At 49.0% G+C, this 18,010-nt stretch overlaps 3 protein-coding genes across 4 annotated transcripts; 2 read left to right on the top strand and 1 right to left on the bottom strand.

Moving 5' to 3' along the window:
- Positions 1-4,774: 4,774 nt before the first annotated feature.
- On the top strand, positions 4,775-10,424 carry LOC117587126 (T-box transcription factor TBX6). Its single transcript, XM_034277625.1, has 5 exons — positions 4,775-5,342; positions 5,768-5,924; positions 8,451-8,718; positions 8,799-8,936; positions 9,551-10,424. The coding sequence occupies exons 1-5, from the start codon at positions 5,252-5,254 to the stop codon at positions 10,298-10,300; spliced, it is 1,404 nt and encodes a 467-aa protein (XP_034133516.1). The 5' UTR covers positions 4,775-5,251; the 3' UTR covers positions 10,301-10,424.
- Positions 10,425-12,982: 2,558 nt separating this feature from the next.
- LOC117586917 lies at positions 12,983-14,226 on the top strand. Of its 2 annotated transcripts, none has more exons than XM_034277267.1 (5): positions 12,983-13,027; positions 13,074-13,257; positions 13,312-13,434; positions 13,497-13,865; positions 13,928-14,226. In XM_034277267.1, the coding sequence occupies exons 2-5, from the start codon at positions 13,102-13,104 to the stop codon at positions 14,138-14,140; spliced, it is 861 nt and encodes a 286-aa protein (XP_034133158.1). In that variant the 5' UTR covers positions 12,983-13,027; positions 13,074-13,101; the 3' UTR covers positions 14,141-14,226. The 2 variants fall into 2 exon arrangements, with proteins under 2 accessions (XP_034133158.1, XP_034133157.1); XM_034277266.1 differs by having other exon boundaries at positions 13,922-14,226.
- A 1,517-nt stretch (positions 14,227-15,743) lies between these two features.
- On the bottom strand, positions 15,744-17,840 carry LOC117586871 (T-box-containing protein TBX6L). Its single transcript, XM_034277168.1, has 5 exons — positions 17,535-17,840; positions 17,301-17,463; positions 16,876-17,143; positions 16,674-16,811; positions 15,744-16,607 (listed from the first exon to the last, which is right to left on the bottom strand). Exons 1-5 carry the CDS (start codon positions 17,623-17,625, stop codon positions 16,005-16,007), a joined length of 1,263 nt encoding a protein of 420 aa, XP_034133059.1. The 5' UTR covers positions 17,626-17,840; the 3' UTR covers positions 15,744-16,004.
- Positions 17,841-18,010: the final 170 nt, after the last annotated feature.

Below are 18,010 nucleotides of genomic sequence, written 5' to 3'. Positions count from 1 at the left end.
CCCCTCTGGCTACTCCTTTTTTCGGACGCTTTTGTTGATCTTTCAGCGGAGACGCGTCGCAGCTTGGCTCAGTTCGGTAGCTGCTGAGGTTGTGAAAAAGCTTAAATTTTAATCAAAACTAGATCTTTATCTTCCGCAATTTATTTGCCTTTTAACAAATATTTTCATGATTTTTTTGCCCTCCCGCTTGCTGTCCCCCCCCCGCAATTTATCTCTTTGTTTTTTTCAGCCTCTAGCTGGCTGTCTGGCCGTGTGGCTTTGGTTCTAGTGCTGATTCTGCTTTTGGTCTAATCTTGCTGCTTTTTGGGGCACTGTAAATATTTAAGCTTTTGACGCCTCACATGGCCTGGCATTATCACTAAAGGAACGAGCCCCATTGCAGGGGTAGCATAAATTGTTCTCGCTTTGGCCGCCATTAAGTAATGGCCGTGCAGGGCTGAGCACTTGTTTGACTTTGCGCCATGTTTGTTTGAGGCCGTTGGGTGTGTGCGTGTCGTCTGCCATGTCCGCCCGGAGTGGAAGAAGTGAGCTTCAGCACAGGGAAGAGTGGAAGAAGAGAGCTGCAGCCCAGGGAGGAGTATGGGCCAGGTCTATCTCGCGTGTAATTCGGTTGCCAGCCCTTTGGAAGATTACCATTTTGTGCGGCAAACAATGAAAGTTAGTGGGTAAAAGCTAATAGCTGGAGGCGCCACAAAGCAGAGCTGCAGAAATTCCTGGAATACCAACAATTATTTCTCCCATTAAAGACTTTTTCCTCTATATTTTCATATCAAAATTCCACTCGATAATAGCTCAATCTGCTGCCCATTCCTGAGCACTTTTCCATTCCAATTAACCCGCCGTGCATTTGAATCTTCTTTTTCCAGAGAGCTCCCTGCCCTAGACGGGTAGAATTCCTTATTTAAATGATGTCCCAGCTAATGCAACATTGCTGATTAGGCTTCGTGGAAGCGTTGCCGTTGCCATAAAAGCGAAAGTCTTGACGCCATTCGAGAGCAATCATCAGTCAGTCAGTTGGAGAGCCAACAACAAGTGCTGGCCATAAAGTGTCAGCTATGACTAGTGCCATGAGTACACACAGATATGGATAGAGCTACAGTCAACAGTTACAGATACTGAGATAGAGATACAGTGTAGAACATTGCCCAGAGATGGATCCATGGAGCAATGGAGACAGGCTGACTCTATGCGACTATATTTGGCTACGTGACGTTGTCGACCAGCAAACAAACAAATTTCCAACACTACGAACAGAATCCATGGGTTGTCTAGATAAAAGAGATGGAGTCGAAGGCAGCGGCAGAGGAAGGCCCGTTGTTGTCACGAGATTAAGGCATTTCCTCTTTGACGTTAGCGCTAGAACTCGCTCTCTCTCGCTCCCTCTCGCTCTCCCTACTTCCCCGCTCTTTCTGTGGCTTCTTTATCATGGCCATTGTAATTGCGCACTCAGGCCCAAGCCGATCCCTAGTCTGGTCCAGCGACAACAATTACCCCGCGGCCATCCGTGCCCAGATCTTGGTCACTCAATCAAAGGCGAAAGCCGCCGCTGCCTCTGCCTCTGCCTCGAAAATAAGGTAGCGGACAGCCCAAAGCGGCCAAAAGCAGCCAAAGAGCCGTCAAATTGTTACGCATAATGGATGTTTTTATCAGTAGTCTGCGACTACTGGACTTGGGTGTTTTCCATGCCGCTTTTGTCGGCAAACTGCTGCCACTTTTGATGTGTCAACGCTGAAGTTTTTCCTCTCTCTCTGCAGCTTTTGCCTGAAACTCTAATCCCAACCTGAACAAATCTTTATGGCTAAGAAGAGTTAAAGCCTTGGAATGTATCTACTTATTTGGCAATTGTTTTTGAGGTCTTAAATCATGATGTTGTTATTGTTATTACACATGCCATTAACACGCATCTCTTCTGCGAGACCAAGTGCCGTGTGCTCCGTGAGGGCTTCTTCGAAGGTAAGCAAACAAAATATTATGGCTCGGGTATGCGTACTCGTATGCAGATTCTCTTCAGGCGAGCCAGTAGCACTTGAAATTTGAATATAGTATTGTAATAACTCAAGGGTCTGTCCCATACAGAAGCGCCTCTCAGCGCGTCGCGTCGCCAGCAACTTTAGCACTTCAGTTTGGAGAAGTTGGGGAAGCTCTGAAGAGCGTAAAGTAGAAACAGTCCACACAATCCACACTCCAGCAGCAGCAGCAGAGCAGCAGCAGCAGCAGGGGGGTCTGTCTGGTCTCTCATGTTTGCTTATGATAATTTGAGAGCAAACAGCGATCGACAATGGAGTGGCATGGAAGCTGTAGCCTGGACTCGGAGCTGTAGCTGTAGCTGTAGCTGTAGGTATGGAAAGGCCTAAATCGTTTTGGGGCCGTGAATGTGCAGAAATACAAAAAAGAAACACACGATTAAACACCTCTCAATTATTGGTGTAGAGTGGGGTTCTGTTTCTGTGTCTGTGTCTGCTCTGGGGGCTTCCATTGAGAGCTGTCAAGTGGCCGCTGCCATGGACACACATGATTATGATGCCTCTACGCTCCTTGCCGCTACTGTGGCTCTGTGGTTTTGTGGCTCTGTGGCTATGATTTAGCTGTTTTTCCTGCATGTTGATTGAGTCACTTAATTTGCATACAAAAGTCGATTTGCCAGCCAGCCAGCAGACCAGACCAGACCAGACCATGCCATCGTGTTGCAACAATGGAACCACACATGAGTAGACATGTGAATGCTCCCTTTGCCGCCCTGAGAGATCCCCGTTAATAGTCGTCTTTGGAGGCGCTAGGGCTTGTTTAAACAACCTGACTGAACGATCGACTCTCGTCTCTGAATGTGAGCTAAAAGTTTAAATCAATAAATTGCGGATGGGGCATGAGACATGGCAGGCGCTTCACTTGCGACTGGGCGACTGGGCGACTGGGGCATATTTTCCATGGAAAATTACATGGATCTGGGTAGACGTGGATTTATGCTAATTTTAATTTGAACAGCCGTGTGAGAAAGAGGGCTCGTGCTACGATTCAAAAAGATCTTAAACTCATTTCGCAACTGGCTGGACAGCCACCCCAGACAAGGGCAAGACGCGATGTGCACTTACAAATGAATGTACAGCGGTGAGGCAGTTCAAGGTTGTGGAGTTAGGTTCAGTTGCAGCTCTCCCTGACAACCTTCAACCTTAAAGATATCACCTGTTAGAGGAGTGCTTTGAGTGCTAAAAGTTCTGCCACAAAACGGAGCAGATTTCCTTTTCTAATCGTTGGCTGCCCTTATCCCCCCCACACCCTAGATAGCTGCCTGCTATGTTTCTATGCTGATTCAAACAACTGGAATGCTTCTCCGCTACCTGTTGGCTATCATTTATGCGGAACCGAACGGAAGTAAACCGAAATGCATTAGTCTAACAGCAGGCCCAGGGGCAGAGGCAGGGGGCACCAATTAGATGGCTGCTGACAAATTGCACAGCCTATTGGCAGGCACAAACCCTGCAGGATCGATGTCTAATTGTTGCAAGCAGCAACCTAGAAAGCGAAACCGAAACCGAAACCGAAACAGAGAAACCCAAAACTCAAAGCCTAACCGGAAACGTGCGCGACCAAATGTGAAAACGCGAGGCATAACTTAGAGAGGAGTAGAGGCGGGCAGGCAGGCAGGCAAACACATGGCCAGAAAACAACGCAATTTGGGCAAGCTACCAAGCTGCTAATAGTAAATTAATTTCACTCGCTTATCGCCATGGCTACTACACATAAATGTGGCTAGGGAAAATATTTATAATGCGCTGACTGTGGCTGTGGGATGTGTCAGGCCGGGAAAGTGCTGTGTAAATTAGCTTGGATAACTGCAGGAATTTCGCAGTAATGCCAAAGCAGATAAGAACTGTTTGCAGCGGAAGTGGCAGGGCGGACGGACAAACACGAGACTCTGCAAACGCAGCAACCGAGCACGTTTCGTGTGGAACACATGGCGTATGCTTGATCGCAGTCCCAGTCAAAGTTCAATTAAATTAGTTATTGGCTTTAATTAGTTTCAAATTTGTAGAGCCGAGTCGAGCGACACGCGTATCCGTCGTTGGGAACAAATGTTTTGGCAAGATCTACAAAAGGTCAGATCGACAATCGGTGAGCATGGATGGGCCACCTGCACGGCAGCAACTTCATCAGAGAGCGACGCCATATCGAGCGGGATATGGTGGTGGATATGGCATATCAATGCCCGAATGACGCAGCGTCAAAACTCAAATAAAAAACCGAAATAAAACAAATGAACAGCAAAACGACAAACACACACAGCAAACCCAACACGGCTCGGGCTCAACTCGAGACAAGAGGACCACCATGATGGCTACAGCGGGCTACAAATGGTCAAAGCATAAATAAAACAACACAAAAAGATGCCAAAAAGCGGAGAAACAGAAACAGAAAAAACAATTTCAATCATGATGATCATAATTAAAAAGGCAACACAAGATCTTGGAATAGGGAAGGTGGAGGAGAGGCAGCAAGAGCGAGCGACAGAGAGAGAGAAGAGCAACATGTTGCTCCGGCTGACTGTGCAACTTCGCACTTCAGAATTAGCTACAATTAGAGAGGGACAAACAGAGAGACGAAGCAGAGACGCAGCAGGGCGGAGCGAGCGAGCGACTTTTCAAAATGGAGTTGCCAACACAGAGCGAGACAGCTAGCTGGCGGAGAGCGAAGACCGCCAATGGAACGGCAGTTTGGCTCTCCGAACACAAAGCAGAGACAGAGCAGAGACAGCGCAGCGATCGGAGAGGCAGAGAGAGAGACGAGCGATCCAAAGACAGACTTCGAGCAGGTAATGTCGATCAATGGTTTGAAACGAAACGAGTCAAGCTCGTTTCCAGCTCGATCCGCTGGGCAAATGGAACGCGAACTTGGCGAGCGCAACACACGACCGTCGGCAAAAATCGATTCATTCATTCATTCATATATACTCTCGAGTATATTCGTATGTTTTGCACCATAACTCGTACTCGCATAACCCACTTGTGGCTGCTTTGACACCAGCGCCAAATTAAATTAACACCCACGTGCGCAGCCCAGCGACAGTTATTGGCGTGATTTGCAAAAACATTTCAACGCTAATCAGAGACGTCTCGTGCAAACCAAATAATAATAATAACAGTAACCACAAGACTCAGCCCCAAGACTAAAAATAGACTCTAATGTGTGTATATTTGTGTCAGTGCCAGTGACAAACAGCTGCAGCAAGTGTGAAATATATATTTGAGGTTCGAACATGATCACCATGAACGAGCTGGTGGATCTGCGCATGCAGCAGCACATTGCGCACGAGATCTATCGCCAGCAGATTATGCAGCGAATACCAGGTAAGCACAACACATCAGCCATCGAATATCACTCATCCGCACCGCTCGAAAAAGCTGTTAAGCATCATTAGCATTAATGGCCGCCACATTTGGCGATCAGATCGGCATTTCTGCGATCTCTCTCGGTGTGTTTATGATGCGCTGATCATAAAGCTGAGTAATGTGGGAAAGCGATGGCGGCTGTTATTTGATATCAAATGCGTTTTGCCTGTTTGCCGCCGATCGTTAAACAGCGGGAGCGATGGCCAGCCTTAAATGTGTCTTTGTATGTTAAACACGATGCTAAATTTGTCCTCAAGTTCCTTAATGGAGGGGACATTAAATTGGCCAAAGTTGAAGCTGCCAAACAAACAAAGAACGATCCCCCACAAAAGGAAGCTTAAGAAATGAACCCCTTATTAAACCCTTACTTTTAACCCTTGCAGATCCCTTTCCCCCCATGCTGCCCATGCACATGCCGCGTCACGTGATCATGCCACCGCGTGTGACGCTGCCCGGCGTGGAAATGACACTGCAGAATGACGATCTGTGGAAGCAATTCCATCAAATTGGCACCGAAATGATCATCACCAAGAGCGGCAGGTATGTACAAAAGGAATGCCAAAGGGGATGCTGGATCACATGAGCATGGGGAAAATGCAGTGCGGAGATCGGAAACAAACATCGATCGATCGGGATCGAGTAGATGCATTAGCACGAATGTGAAAACTAATACCCGAAACGCAGGCCAAAGAAAAACAAGACCAAGAGCAAGGGCGAGAGAGCACTTAAAGCAACTTCCACCGAGCACCGTGTGGAATGTGGCAGCCTCTCCTCTAGAGGAGAGGAGAGGAGAGGAGAGGAGAGGAGAGAGGATGTTGTCGGCGGCGGTGGCGGTGGCGGCGTGGATTGATTGCCGTCGACGGCGCTGCTGTTAAAGGCTCATTAGATGCAGGCGCCTGCAAATTGTTTACAGCGGTGTCGCGACAACAGTTTTCACAGGCAAACAAGGCGGAAGGATGCACTTTGGCAGGATGTGAAATGGCAGGTACAGCAGCAGGAGCAGCACAGAGAGACCAGTAATGCAGTTCTTTGGGCTCGTATCGCACGAGGCGTAAAATGTACAAGTCCAACGCCACTTTGCGTGTTCAGATTGAAGATAGGAAAACGGGAGGGGGGAATGGCAGTGAGAATCAAAGCCATAGCGCAATCGCCTAGAGATATTTTATCGTGTGTCCATCAGATGCACGACTTGAACTCGGACTCGGAGTAGGAGTAGGAGTTGGACTACCTAAAAGTGTCCCGGCACTTGTTCGAATGTGCGTAAAGTGGCGTCATCGTAATTTATTGTAGGCCGTCTATGGACGCTGAACACAGTGGGACGTCCTGTCGGTCGATCGTTCGTGCGTCGGCGTTCCTTTTGGCTACGGACAGTGGGAAGGATAGACAGGAGGACAGACATGCTCGACTGGCATAAATCTTAGCGTCAAGGATACTTTGTCGTCATCTTTGTTGCTTTTAGCGTTTTTATTGTGGCGCCTGTCTGCAGACAACCTGCACCGAAATATGTACAGGTTTCGGCAGTCCCAGTCCCAGTCCCAGTCCCAGTTCCAGTATCTGTATCTGTATCTGTCGGATATGTACGAGCCAAGCGCACGCCGCTTTGACATCGGCAATGACAATGACCACAGCTTGTCGACAGATACGAGCAATTTCACACTTGTCCCTCTCACGGGAAGAGATGCCCAACAGACGATAGCAGCACACCGCTCCCAGACCTCAACGCTGCACTCCACGATGACAATCGAAAGGGTTCCCAAAAACATTAACATAAACTTTTGGATGCTCGCTCTTACTCCCCTCCCTTGCTGCTCTCCCCATGCCATGAATTATTCATAAAGTCTGCGTATTAAATACTTTTTATGCTCATCAAAAATGTTTTATGTGAAATGCAGTCCCCGAATCTCCACCGCAACATCGCTGCCTGCAATCGATTTGAATTTTTAATGATTAGGCGCCAGAGTGCCACCGTCTGCCCATCGCCCAGTGCCCAATTCGAGTCCCATGCTCTATTCCTATGCTCTGCCAAGTGGCGCTCATAAAAACTAATTAGTTGCTTGTCTGCGACTGGTTCTGAGCCTCTCTTCGATCTGTTTGGGTGGTAAAAGCGCAGACAGACGGCCAAAGGCCATTTAAGTTTGATAGAACAAAGCGTAACGCTAAATGCAAGATAGTGAGGAAATTAAAGGGTAAACAAAGTGCAGGGTAGCCAACGAGTTCAGCCTCCTGGAGACGGAGTCTCCACATACCTTCATTTTGTCCCTGCACCTGCACAAAGCGCCAAATCGAATGCCGTCAAATGTTCAGCATTTGCTCCTCAAACGCAACCAGAAGGATTCCTCTCGCTCTCCTTCCCGCTGCTCCTTCTGTTAATTATGCGCAGACGCGCCAAAGATATCGATCTTAACAAATCGTTTGTCCAAAAGCAGACACCGGACTGGCAGTTGCCAAAAAAAAAACCCAAAGAGTCAGCGTTCGTAGGCAGTGGCCCAAAAATTGAAAATGAAATTCTAAACCGCACGAATGTCGAAATATTTCTCTTTGCGGGGCTCTAATGGAATTCGAGAAACAAAAAGGCAGCCCAGAAATGTAAGCAAAGCAAAACCAAAGCGCAGTCGAGTTCAATTAATTAATCATTGGGTCAGCCGAGGCAGAAATAACAAAAATCATTGCCAAAAACACAGCTCTAAGCAGCCAGCAGCCAGCCAGCCAGCAGAAGAATATCGAAGATGAGGATCGGACAACGCTGTCTCTCTGTATCTGTATCTGTATCTGTATCTGTAGCTGTATCTTTTTTCTGGACTGGCGCCAAGAGGCCGTGACCACCTGCTGTGCCTGTGGCAGGGGTGCTCGCTGCATCGGTCCTCGGATCCTTGTTAGCACAGGGCAAACCAGACCGCGGATCCCTCACTGCCAGCTAATTACATGGCGCATGGAAGGGAAAAATCTCACAATTAAATATTTGTAACGCCCACGCACTTTTCGGAATAGGCAGAGGGACGGGACCATGACTCTATTTGAGTTTGTTCAGTAAACATTTATGCTTGTTTTTCCTTGAATATTTTCCAGACGCATGTTCCCCTCGATGAGATTGAGCGTCTCGGGCCTGGAGGATGAGACCAACTATTGTGTCCTGCTGGAAATGGTGCCCATTGGCGATGCCCGCTACAAGTTCTCCGGCTCGCAGTGGGTGCCTGCAGGAGGAGCCGAGCCGCAGAGTCCTCAGCGCATGTATCTGCATCCGGACAGCCCGGCCACCGGTGCCCACTGGCAGGCCCAACCGATACTCTTCAACAAGGTGAAGCTGACCAACAATACGCTGGACAACAGCGGCCATGTAAGTGCTGAAGAGTGAGCGCTTTGAAGGCAGCTCCGATTACTAATCAATGCACATCCTTCTGCCCCATCCTTCTGCAGATTGTCCTGGCCAGCATGCACAAGTATCAGCCGCGTCTGCATGTCATACGCACCGCTGATCTGGCGCAGATTCCCTGGGCCCCACAGCAGGCCTTTGTCTTTGCCGAGACTGAGTTTGTGGCCGTGACAGCGTATCAGGTAAGTCCCCCCATTCACTCTGCCCAATTGTTGCCGATTCATTGAGCATCGTGCACCACACTAATTGGTTAATTTTGGGCAAACGAGCGGCAATCGCTCACGCCATGGGTAGCCTGGTTAGAGTCTCAAATTAGCATGGAACGCCCTGCGTCCTGCAGGGCTCTAGGGGCAGGCAAGAAGTCAGCGCTCAGTCCGAGTTGAGTGTCGAATTTTGTTGTTTTAGGAAGTTGGATAGCCACATCCTTGTACATTTGAGCCATGCTGTGTTTTTGTCTAGGTCTACAGCCATTGACAGGCGACGCCAGTCGTCAGTCGTCAGTTCTCAGTCTGCCTCTAATTGGCGTGATCGCCACGCCAAGATCCTTTTCAATGTCGTCACAAAGTTGTCAAGTCACGAGGAGGGCCACTCGAAATTGACTGCCAAAGAGATGGCGCTGGTGCCTGGTGCCTGATGCCTGATGCCTGGTGGTGTCAAGTTGCCTTGTTACTTAACGCCAGCTACTGGATCCGCCAGTGGGCTCATCCCTGGCACTCAATCTCACCGTCTTTTTGGTCATATTTCACGCAATCTCTCGTCAACTCTAGTTTCCCTTTTCTGCTTTTGCCTTTCACAGAATGATCGCATCACAAAGCTGAAGATAGACAACAATCCGTTTGCCAAGGGCTTCCGCGAAACGGGACAATCGCGCTGCAAACGCAAGATGTCTTCATCGCCAACTGGCGAAGATCAAGATCAGTCGCTGACGCAGTCTCAAGCCCAGTCCCAATCGCTTGACATGTCGCCAACAAAAGCCAACGAAGCAGCAACCGCAACAACAGCGGGAAGCAACAACAGCCATGAACTCCAATCGGATGGGCCACAAATTAAGCGTCTGAGATCAAATGGTTCCGCCTGCTCCTTATCCTCATCGCTGGATGGCGGCCCAGAGCCAGTGCCAATGTCTGTGCCTGGCGCCAGCTCCATGGGCTTGGGATCACCGCCCCCTGGCCTGGGGCAGCATCATCGCAGCGTCTTCATGCAACACTTTCAGACCCTGCTGCGACCCTCGCTGGTGGACCTCGCCTGCACATACTTCGGACGCAGTCCCCACGACTACAATGCGGGGATGCCGGTGTATCCGCCAGCCGCCGCCATTTTGCAAGCTGCTGCGCTGCCCCCACTTCCTGTGCCGCCACTGCCGCAGGACATTTCCGGTGGTGAGCCAACATCGGATGAGTCTGGAGCGGATGAGCTGGAGTTGGATGTGGGAAGCGAGGCGACGCAGCAGCAGCAGCTGCAGCAGCGGCCAGTGGAGCAGCCGCCGGAGCCCTCCAGCAGGAGCAAAGGCTTCAGCATATCCGCCATTTTGGGCGGAGGTAGCTAAAGGAGGAGGAGGAGGAGGAGGTGGAGGATCTCCCTCACTGTTACTAATTATGATATTACCTTGGCCTGATTAGAACCTAAGTTAGCATAACTTTTAAACAATTAAAGTGACTTTAAAAACGTAAGAAAAAAACACTTGAAAATCCCTTTTGGAAACTCTAATCGGAGATGCCGGATCTTGAGCTAAATTGGCAGATCTTCCTGCTGGTTTGAGAGCCTTCAAAGCCTGTACGCCCACACTCTGCTGTAGGTAAATGAACATGTTGCAGGAGAAAGAGAGAGAGAAGCAGGGAGGATGCGGCATGCGGCGTCTCGAGAGTTGCAATCACAACTTCCGCTAGACATTAATCCCAACCAATTTACAAGATAAACGTTCGAGTTTCAACAACATCATCAGAGAAGAAGATTCCATTAGCCACACAGAAGAACCAAGATGGGACTGGGACTGGGACTGGGACTGAGACTGCGCCTCGGCCAGAACATAATTTGTTTGCAATTAAATAGCTCGACAAGGCATGAAATTCGGTTGCAGCCCTCTCTCCCTGCCTCTGCCTCTGTCTCTGATGCTACCCCAGAGACCCATAGTCAGAGCATTTCGGAACTATTTATGAAATGGGCAGAGACTGAGACGAAGCCAAAAAAAATACAAGACAATTTGTTATGTAAGCTGCCGGTTGCTGCTGCTGCTGCTGCTGCTGCTGCTGCTGCTGCTGCCCGCAGAATCTACGTCCAGAATCGGAGCCAATGATGAAGTTTACGATGACATGCGTCACCACCCACGTCTCGTCGGCAGAGAGGGCAGAGCGGCGATGCCATGGTGGAAATGGAGGCGTGTGCAGACGCAGTTGCCTCTGTCTTCGACTGTGGCTCTGCCTCATGGTTCTGTCTTTCGAAAAACAAACAAAAACCGAATCAATTTACCACAAAATCGATTTGAAATTGTTGCTGTCTCTGCGCTCCCCTCCATTTTGGTTTGCGTCTGTTCCTCTGGGGAGACGAGTGCGGTTTTATGGAGGATCGACAGATCGGAGCAACCGAACGGGTGACAGATGTCGTCCGTGTGCCCCTGTGTTGACAGGCGCAAGGTTGTAAGTGCATTGAATGCCTCATTAAATGGTTGTCCCCCCCCCATGCCGTCCCATGCTAGATCCAACCCTGGCAGATGTCGCAGGTCTCTGGATAATTAATGCATTATGGCTGTTGCTTTTTACGCTGCCACATTTGTTGCTGCTGCCCCTCCGCCTGTGCCTCTCTTTTTGTTGTTATGTTATGAAATTAGATACACTTTGTCGAGCAGCACATTGCCAGTCTTTTGTGTTGGGTAAACACAGCATTTTGGGGTAAGTTGAACGGGGTGAAGCTGTTGCCTAAACGAAAGTTAATTAGTTCTCTCTGTCTCTCTGGTGCGGTGCTGGAGGAGTGGATCCGCGGTGCTAATGAGTTGGAAAAGCATTTTACACAGCGCACGCGTGGCTGCCACTTCGAATTGAGACTCGAGACAATCGTAGAGAGAGACAGATATACATTTAAGGGATTTAAATCGAAACCAAGTGAGCCGCAGGTTAGTCCCTACTCAGCCTCAGTGTATGGGCCAAGCTTGAGGCTGCGCCCGGCGTTAGGCAAACACTGGCCGGGCAGTGGGCACAATGCCTTGGTACTTGAGTTCTTATTGTTGGTCCATGCAAATATATTGGTCGGCAGGAGAATGCAACAAAGCGTGGCAAATAAAGGTTTCCGTGTCGCCGGGGCCAAGCCATAAAACGGAGAACCAACGGAAGGCCAACCTGGCTGAAACCGAACTCAAGTGTCTGCTGGCTAAGCCAGGGTTTTAAACTAGAGCAGAACAAACCCACAAGGGAAAACAGAAAGGAAAGGAAGGAAAGGAAAGGCATAGACAGAAAAGAAAAGGAAAGGACAAAAGGACAAGCAAGCAGTTTATGCAAATGGGCTCACATGTGGGCCATGAGGATTCTGCTACTCTCTGTTCGGGGTTGGTACAATTAACAAAGCGTGTAATTTCTCAAACCAATCGCGTGAACAATGGCACAAACAATTAGAGGATAATGAAAATCACCCACATAAGCAGGTCCACACTATTCTGCAGTCCACATGTCCACAGATCTATGCAAATCTGCGGATCAGACAGACATAGGGGGAAAGGAAGAGAGGAACAATTACAACCGAACAATGCACAATGGCCGTTGTCAAGTAGGCAGCTCTTTGAGGATACTCTCATGTATTGTTTACAAGCCTATTGAGTGCAAAATGCAGCAGCATTATGTGAAACCACGAGAATCAAATTTAAATTCAAATTCAATATACTACGCGCCCTGTTGTGGGAGCTGCAACCAGGGCACAAAATTTCACCATGCGTTTTGCATAATTTTAATTAAGTTGCCATCCCCATCGATATGTCATTTTAGACAAGTGCAACGAGTGACTATTGTTTTATGCTTTTTTTAATGACCTATTAAGTTTGATGTTGTCCAACAGTCCAATAAAAGGATGTCTTGAAAACAAGCCAATCTTATGGAGAATTGATTAACGAATCAGATAATATATTAGTTTTAGCGCGGAGACTCCTAACTAGTTATTTATATTAAATAGAACATCAAAATCGAGGAAAATTGTTTATGTACGGTCTATGTACGGTATATTGCGGTATATTTTTGCAAATATTTCGATATATCGGTCCCGGCTCAAATTGCGCATTGCGCTTAAATCTTTGTTTATTAACTACCAAAAAAAAAAAAATAAAATAAAATAAATCTTTCTTTTGATTAAATTGTTTAAAAAAGCACCATGGCTGAAAAAGAGCCCAAAGCCCCAAGTGACTCCTCCGATATGGACAAAAATTCTTTTCACTCCTTCTGTGAGAACCTGTCGTCCTCCGACAGCTTGGACGCTTCGTCGACTTGTGGCAGCGGTTGTGACGGTGACGATGAACCGCAAAATGCTGTAAGTAAATTAAAATCTATCCCCGTAGAGTCAATAACTAGAGCTACCTTACAGGAGGCGCAGCAGTGTGCCCACTCGTCGTCATCGTCATCGGGGGTCAGCAACACCATGCAGTCGTTCAGCTGCACCAACATCACGGACCATGATTTTTCCATGGACAATGGCGATGAAACTTCGGCAAGTGCAAACAAAGTGGAGTTTGAAACGTGTAATTGTAATAACTGTAAACTATTCCCTAGATTGTGGAGACACCAAAGCGGAATAAGTCAAAGAAATTGTCGATTTGGCATCCGGGCCCGGGCAACAGCGGCACCCGCCAGCGACTGTCTCCAGTGCCATATGTGCTGCCCAGTATGGAGGCATTCAGCTTGGATCGTCCCACAGCGACATTAAATGAACGCGTAGTGGCCGGCACCAGCCGCAAAAGTGAGGCCATGCAAAAGATGTTGTACACCGGCAACTGGGTGGACTCGCAGAAGTTTAATAAGTTTGATTTGGTCGTGGATGCCTACCAGAAGTACAAAAGTGCCAAAATGAATGAGTCTGTTACTGCTACTGTTGATCAACCCAAGGAGACTAAGATTCAGCAGGAGGTCTCCTCGAATCAGGTAAGTCTTAAAGAATCGTTACTTTACGAATATTGAACAAGCTTCAATGTACTTAGCCCAAGCAGCCCAAGCCGAAGCCGGTGGAGGAGGAATATGTGTCGCCGTTCAAAAATTTGCCACTGCAGGAACCCCCAAAGGAATCACCGATGCTGGCAGGCCTAAAGAAGCCAATTGTTCTGCCTGCTGGCTATGATCTGAGCGCCTTGCAAGTAATTAAGAATCCGAATCATTGGTCCCTGCGCCCCGGCGTTCGTACTGGGGATAGAATTTATTAGCAGTACAACCGGCGTGTACGAATATTCATATGTATATTTAATCTCTCATTTACAATAAAGGCCAAAAGAAGACCTTAGCAAAACAATTAAAGCGCCAACAACATCAGCGACTGTCAGATGGCGCCCGAAGACATAATATCGCCAGCGTAGCTGAGCTCGGGGAATGGAAATGATTTCATTGTGCTGCCGATAAAATTGTCGCCAGCGAAAAATGTTGCCCGTGACTTTGATTTTGGCCGCCACAACATTAATTTCCAAGGAACTTCCACATACACGAAAGAGAGCACACACAAATACAACAAAAGGCAACAGGCTTGGGGCATGGGGCATGGGACAACAAAAAGTTGGCTGCTTATCTGGCCTGAAAGATCTCCGAGCTCGGGTCGGTGCTCATTTGACTTTGACATGCGAACGTTTGCCCCACCACCAGCTTCAGCTTCAGCCTGGACTCTCACTGCCAGTGGATCCCCCTAAATGAGAATTCAATAAATATCAGCAAAAGCCCGCAGCAGCAGCAGCATTGGCAGCATCTCCAGCAGCAGCAACAACACAATGGGCCAACCGTTGTCGTTAGTCTTTTGGCGACGTTTAACATGAATATGCAGTGTGGCTAATGTGGAGCCCATAAACACTTCCAGCGGCAACATGAATGGCCTGCAGCCCCCAACAGATGTTTGTGCTGGCCCCAAACGAGCACCGAAAACAGGTTGCTGCTACGTGTGTGGGTCTCACAGGGGCATGGCATGGCATCCTGCGGTCCACTGGATCATGCGGCAATGGAGCGCTCTTAACAATTGTTTCTTAACGCGAATTGAAATGAAATGCCACCGTCGACGATTGGTTATTTGGCCAATCATCGCCGGCTCTGCTCTGGCTCGTCCAACACTTGAAGCGCATCGGGTAGCTGCTGCAGCATAGAGGAGCATCAAAGGAACCGCCTCATTTCCGTTGGCCATTTGATAACATGAAGAGATGTGTGAGGGACACCCAGACAATTGCACATGTAAATGGCCACAGTTGCTAACAACTACAATGTGAAAACATCAATTACACGGGACCCAAGCGGGTTCTCTGACTGCGACTGCGCCGGCGACGGCGACTGCTCTCTCGCCAGGATTGCTGGCTGGCGATCGTGGCGCTCAATCAGCGCATTTAACTTGGCGCTGGCGCCAGCGTTTAAGATGCGGCGCGCTCTGATCTGCTGATAAGCCATGTCCATGTTGTTGTGATGCTCTTGCGCTTGCTCTTGCTGTGGCGGTTGCCAGGAGAGCGGCTCTTGGATTTTCTGGATGGGGATTTTGGGAGAGGGCGGACGAGCGGACGGGCGGAGGGCGGAGCACGTCTGGCGATGTTGGAACAGGTTTTAATGGCTTGCATGAGACAGAATTATGTACGGCAATGCTGCGCAGACCAGCCAAATGGAGGCATGCAACAAATTTCTGAACGAAGAGGATGGGTCATGGGAAATTATTGAGGAATGTATTCAAATGTGCACACGGGCTCAGCTCTCTGGCGATGTGTCTTCATTCATACAGAGTCTGGACAATCCCCCCGACGCTGCATAAAGTAATTCAAACAGTCAAGAAATTTCTTTCAAGTTCCATTCGGAATATTTTATTAATGCCGCATTAAAATGCCTATGACAATAAATCCATTACGAAATCATTTGAACAATTAAAATTGCATAATAAATACGATAAATACTGACGGCATATACCTGGAAATCCTAATTAACTGCAAAATATCACAATTCAACTTAGACACTACGCCGACGACGACTATGATGATGGCAAACGACGCTTACGATGGCAACCTAACGCTAATTAAATGTACAATTTGCTACCGAAATGGGAGCAGGCGGCGACTAAACGGAGACGCTAGTTCCTAATATGTCCGAGATGCTGAAGCTGCTCCGTTTGGGCTTTGGCTGTGCATCGGCAACGGACTCATGTGTGCTCGTTCCGCTGGTGCTGCTACTGCTGCTGATTGTTGTGGTATTGGTGCCCACCACATCCACAAAGGTATCTGTGTCTGCCTCGGCCGCCGACTCGCCACTGAACGAGGACGATGACGTGGAGGAGGAGGCTGGCGATGGCGGTGTGTAGGCCCAACTTGGATGGCAGGCAATGTGTCTGGCATACTCAATGGCATGCGATGACGGTGGCGGTGGCGGTGGCTGTGGCATATAGAAATTGGCCTCCAGAGTATCCAGCAGATAATGACGCTGCATAAGGCTGGACTGGAGTTGCGTTGCGTTCTGCTGTGGCTGCCTCGACAGATCATCGGCCAAACGCAGACGCTTGGCCAAGGGTGAGTGCTCCACATTGTGTGCTCCTCCTGTGGCTGTGGCCGTCGGCTGTGGAGGCGGTGAATCGTTCAGCTTTCGCTTGCACCGCGACTGACCCGACTCACGGAAACCCTTGGCAAAGGGATTGTTGTCGATCTTCAGCTTGGTGATCCGTTCGTTCTGCAAACATTAGAGAAAATTAGTTATAGGCTGCCACATGGAGGAGCGGTTGCTGCAGCTACACACCTGATATGCGGTTACGGCTATGAACTCTGTTTCGGGGAAGACAAACGCCTGCTGTGGGGCCCAGGGGATCTGGCCAAGATCAGAGGTGCGTATGACATGCAGACGCGGCTGATACTTGTGCATGCTGGCCAGAACAATCTGTAGAAGGAAGAGGACTTGCTTCAGTAACAATTAAAGAAGAAGAATCATTAGATTCACTTACGTGTCCATTGTTATCGAGGGTGTTGTTGGTCAGCTTCACTTTGCTGAAGAGCAGAGCCTGCGATTGCCAATGCTTGCCCGTAGCCGGGCTCTCTGGATGCAAATACATGCGCTGAGGGCTCTGTGGCTCGGCTCCTCCAGCGGGAACCCACTGCGAGCCGGAGAACTTGTAGCGGCAGTCGCCAATGGGCACCATCTCGAGGAGCACGCAGTAGCTGGCCTCCTCCTCGAGTCCGCTCAGTGAGACACGCATCGAGGGGAACATGCGTCTGTTGGAGAAGAAAATTGAAATGGAAGTTAGCGACACGTTGACATGACGACGATAAGATGGTGGCTTATCGCAATCTCTTGCTAGTTAAGAGTCGACAAAGTCGGTCACATTTTTCGGAGATAAGCGAAGGAAACAAACAATTAAATAGTACCAACCTGCCACACTTTGTGATGATCATCTCGGTGCCAATGTGGTGGAATTGTTGCCACAGTTCGTTGTTCTCCAACTTGGCCTCCACGGCTCCAGGCAGCGATGGCTGCGGCGGCGGCGGGGGCGCAAAGTGCCCAGCGAAGGCCGGCAGAAGGCCGCACAGGGGATCTGCAAAGGCAAACGAAATGGAGTTGTTAGTGCCGTCGGCAAATCAACTCCAGGGAGCTTGCTCCACTTACCAGGCAGCCGTTGCATAATCTGATGGCGATAGATCTCGTGGGCGATCTGCTGCTGCATGCGCAGATCGGCAATGTTTGGCAGGGCCAACATTTTGTGTGGAGTGTCTCCTGGAGTGTGGCTACGGATATCGAGATAACTTTTCGATGGTTCGAATCGATCGAACTTTTGTCTTCTAAATTTCGGAATAAATGTATTTAAGGCGCGACTCGAAACACGAACTGCTCGTCACGTTGTCCAGATGAGACTGTTTCTCTCAGTGGCGACGATCGGCACTACCTCGATTCTGCCAGAATCCGGTCTGCGCTCTGTCGATCTCTTCAGGTAGCAGTTGCTCGACCTGTTCCACCGCTCAAGTGGTGTGTCTTTGTCTGTGTGTGTGCTGGTGTGCTCTCCCTCTGCCGCACTGCAGCACGGGCATTGGCTGTTAATCTTTGGAACGTTTCGTTGTCCCGCTCTAACCGTAGCGGAACGCCAT

The sequence above is a fragment of the Drosophila guanche genome, unplaced genomic scaffold (genome assembly GCF_900245975.1).
Source record: "Drosophila guanche unplaced genomic scaffold, DGUA_6, whole genome shotgun sequence".
Taxonomy (NCBI): Eukaryota; Metazoa; Arthropoda; class Insecta; order Diptera; family Drosophilidae; genus Drosophila; species Drosophila guanche.
Note: the sequence above shows the minus strand (reverse complement) of the source record. Positions and strands in the feature narration are given on the sequence as shown.

What these genes read in the sequence shown, in the direction of transcription:
- LOC117587126 (XM_034277625.1), top strand. Translation starts at nt 5,252, where the DNA reads ATGATCACCATGAACGAGCTGGTGGATCTGCGCATGCAGCAGCACATT. An exon ending in CGCTGGACAACAGCGGCCAT is followed by an intron (nt 8,719 to 8,798) that starts GTAAGTGCTGAA and finishes ATCCTTCTGCAG; the next exon opens with ATTGTCCTGGCCAGCATGCA. An exon ending in TGGCCGTGACAGCGTATCAG is followed by an intron (nt 8,937 to 9,550) that starts GTAAGTCCCCCC and finishes TGCCTTTCACAG; the next exon opens with AATGATCGCATCACAAAGCT.
- LOC117586917 (XM_034277266.1), top strand. Translation starts at nt 13,102, where the DNA reads ATGGCTGAAAAAGAGCCCAAAGCCCCAAGTGACTCCTCCGATATGGAC. An exon ending in ACGATGAACCGCAAAATGCT is followed by an intron (nt 13,258 to 13,311) that starts GTAAGTAAATTA and finishes GCTACCTTACAG; the next exon opens with GAGGCGCAGCAGTGTGCCCA. An exon ending in AGGAGGTCTCCTCGAATCAG is followed by an intron (nt 13,866 to 13,921) that starts GTAAGTCTTAAA and finishes CAATGTACTTAG; the next exon opens with CCCAAGCAGCCCAAGCCGAA.
- LOC117586871 (XM_034277168.1), bottom strand. Translation starts at nt 17,625, where the DNA reads ATGTTGGCCCTGCCAAACATTGCCGATCTGCGCATGCAGCAGCAGATC. An exon ending in CCCTCGATAACAATGGACAC is followed by an intron (nt 16,812 to 16,875) that starts GTAAGTGAATCT and finishes TTCCTTCTACAG; the next exon opens with ATTGTTCTGGCCAGCATGCA. An exon ending in TAGCCGTAACCGCATATCAG is followed by an intron (nt 16,608 to 16,673) that starts GTGTGTAGCTGC and finishes TAATGTTTGCAG; the next exon opens with AACGAACGGATCACCAAGCT.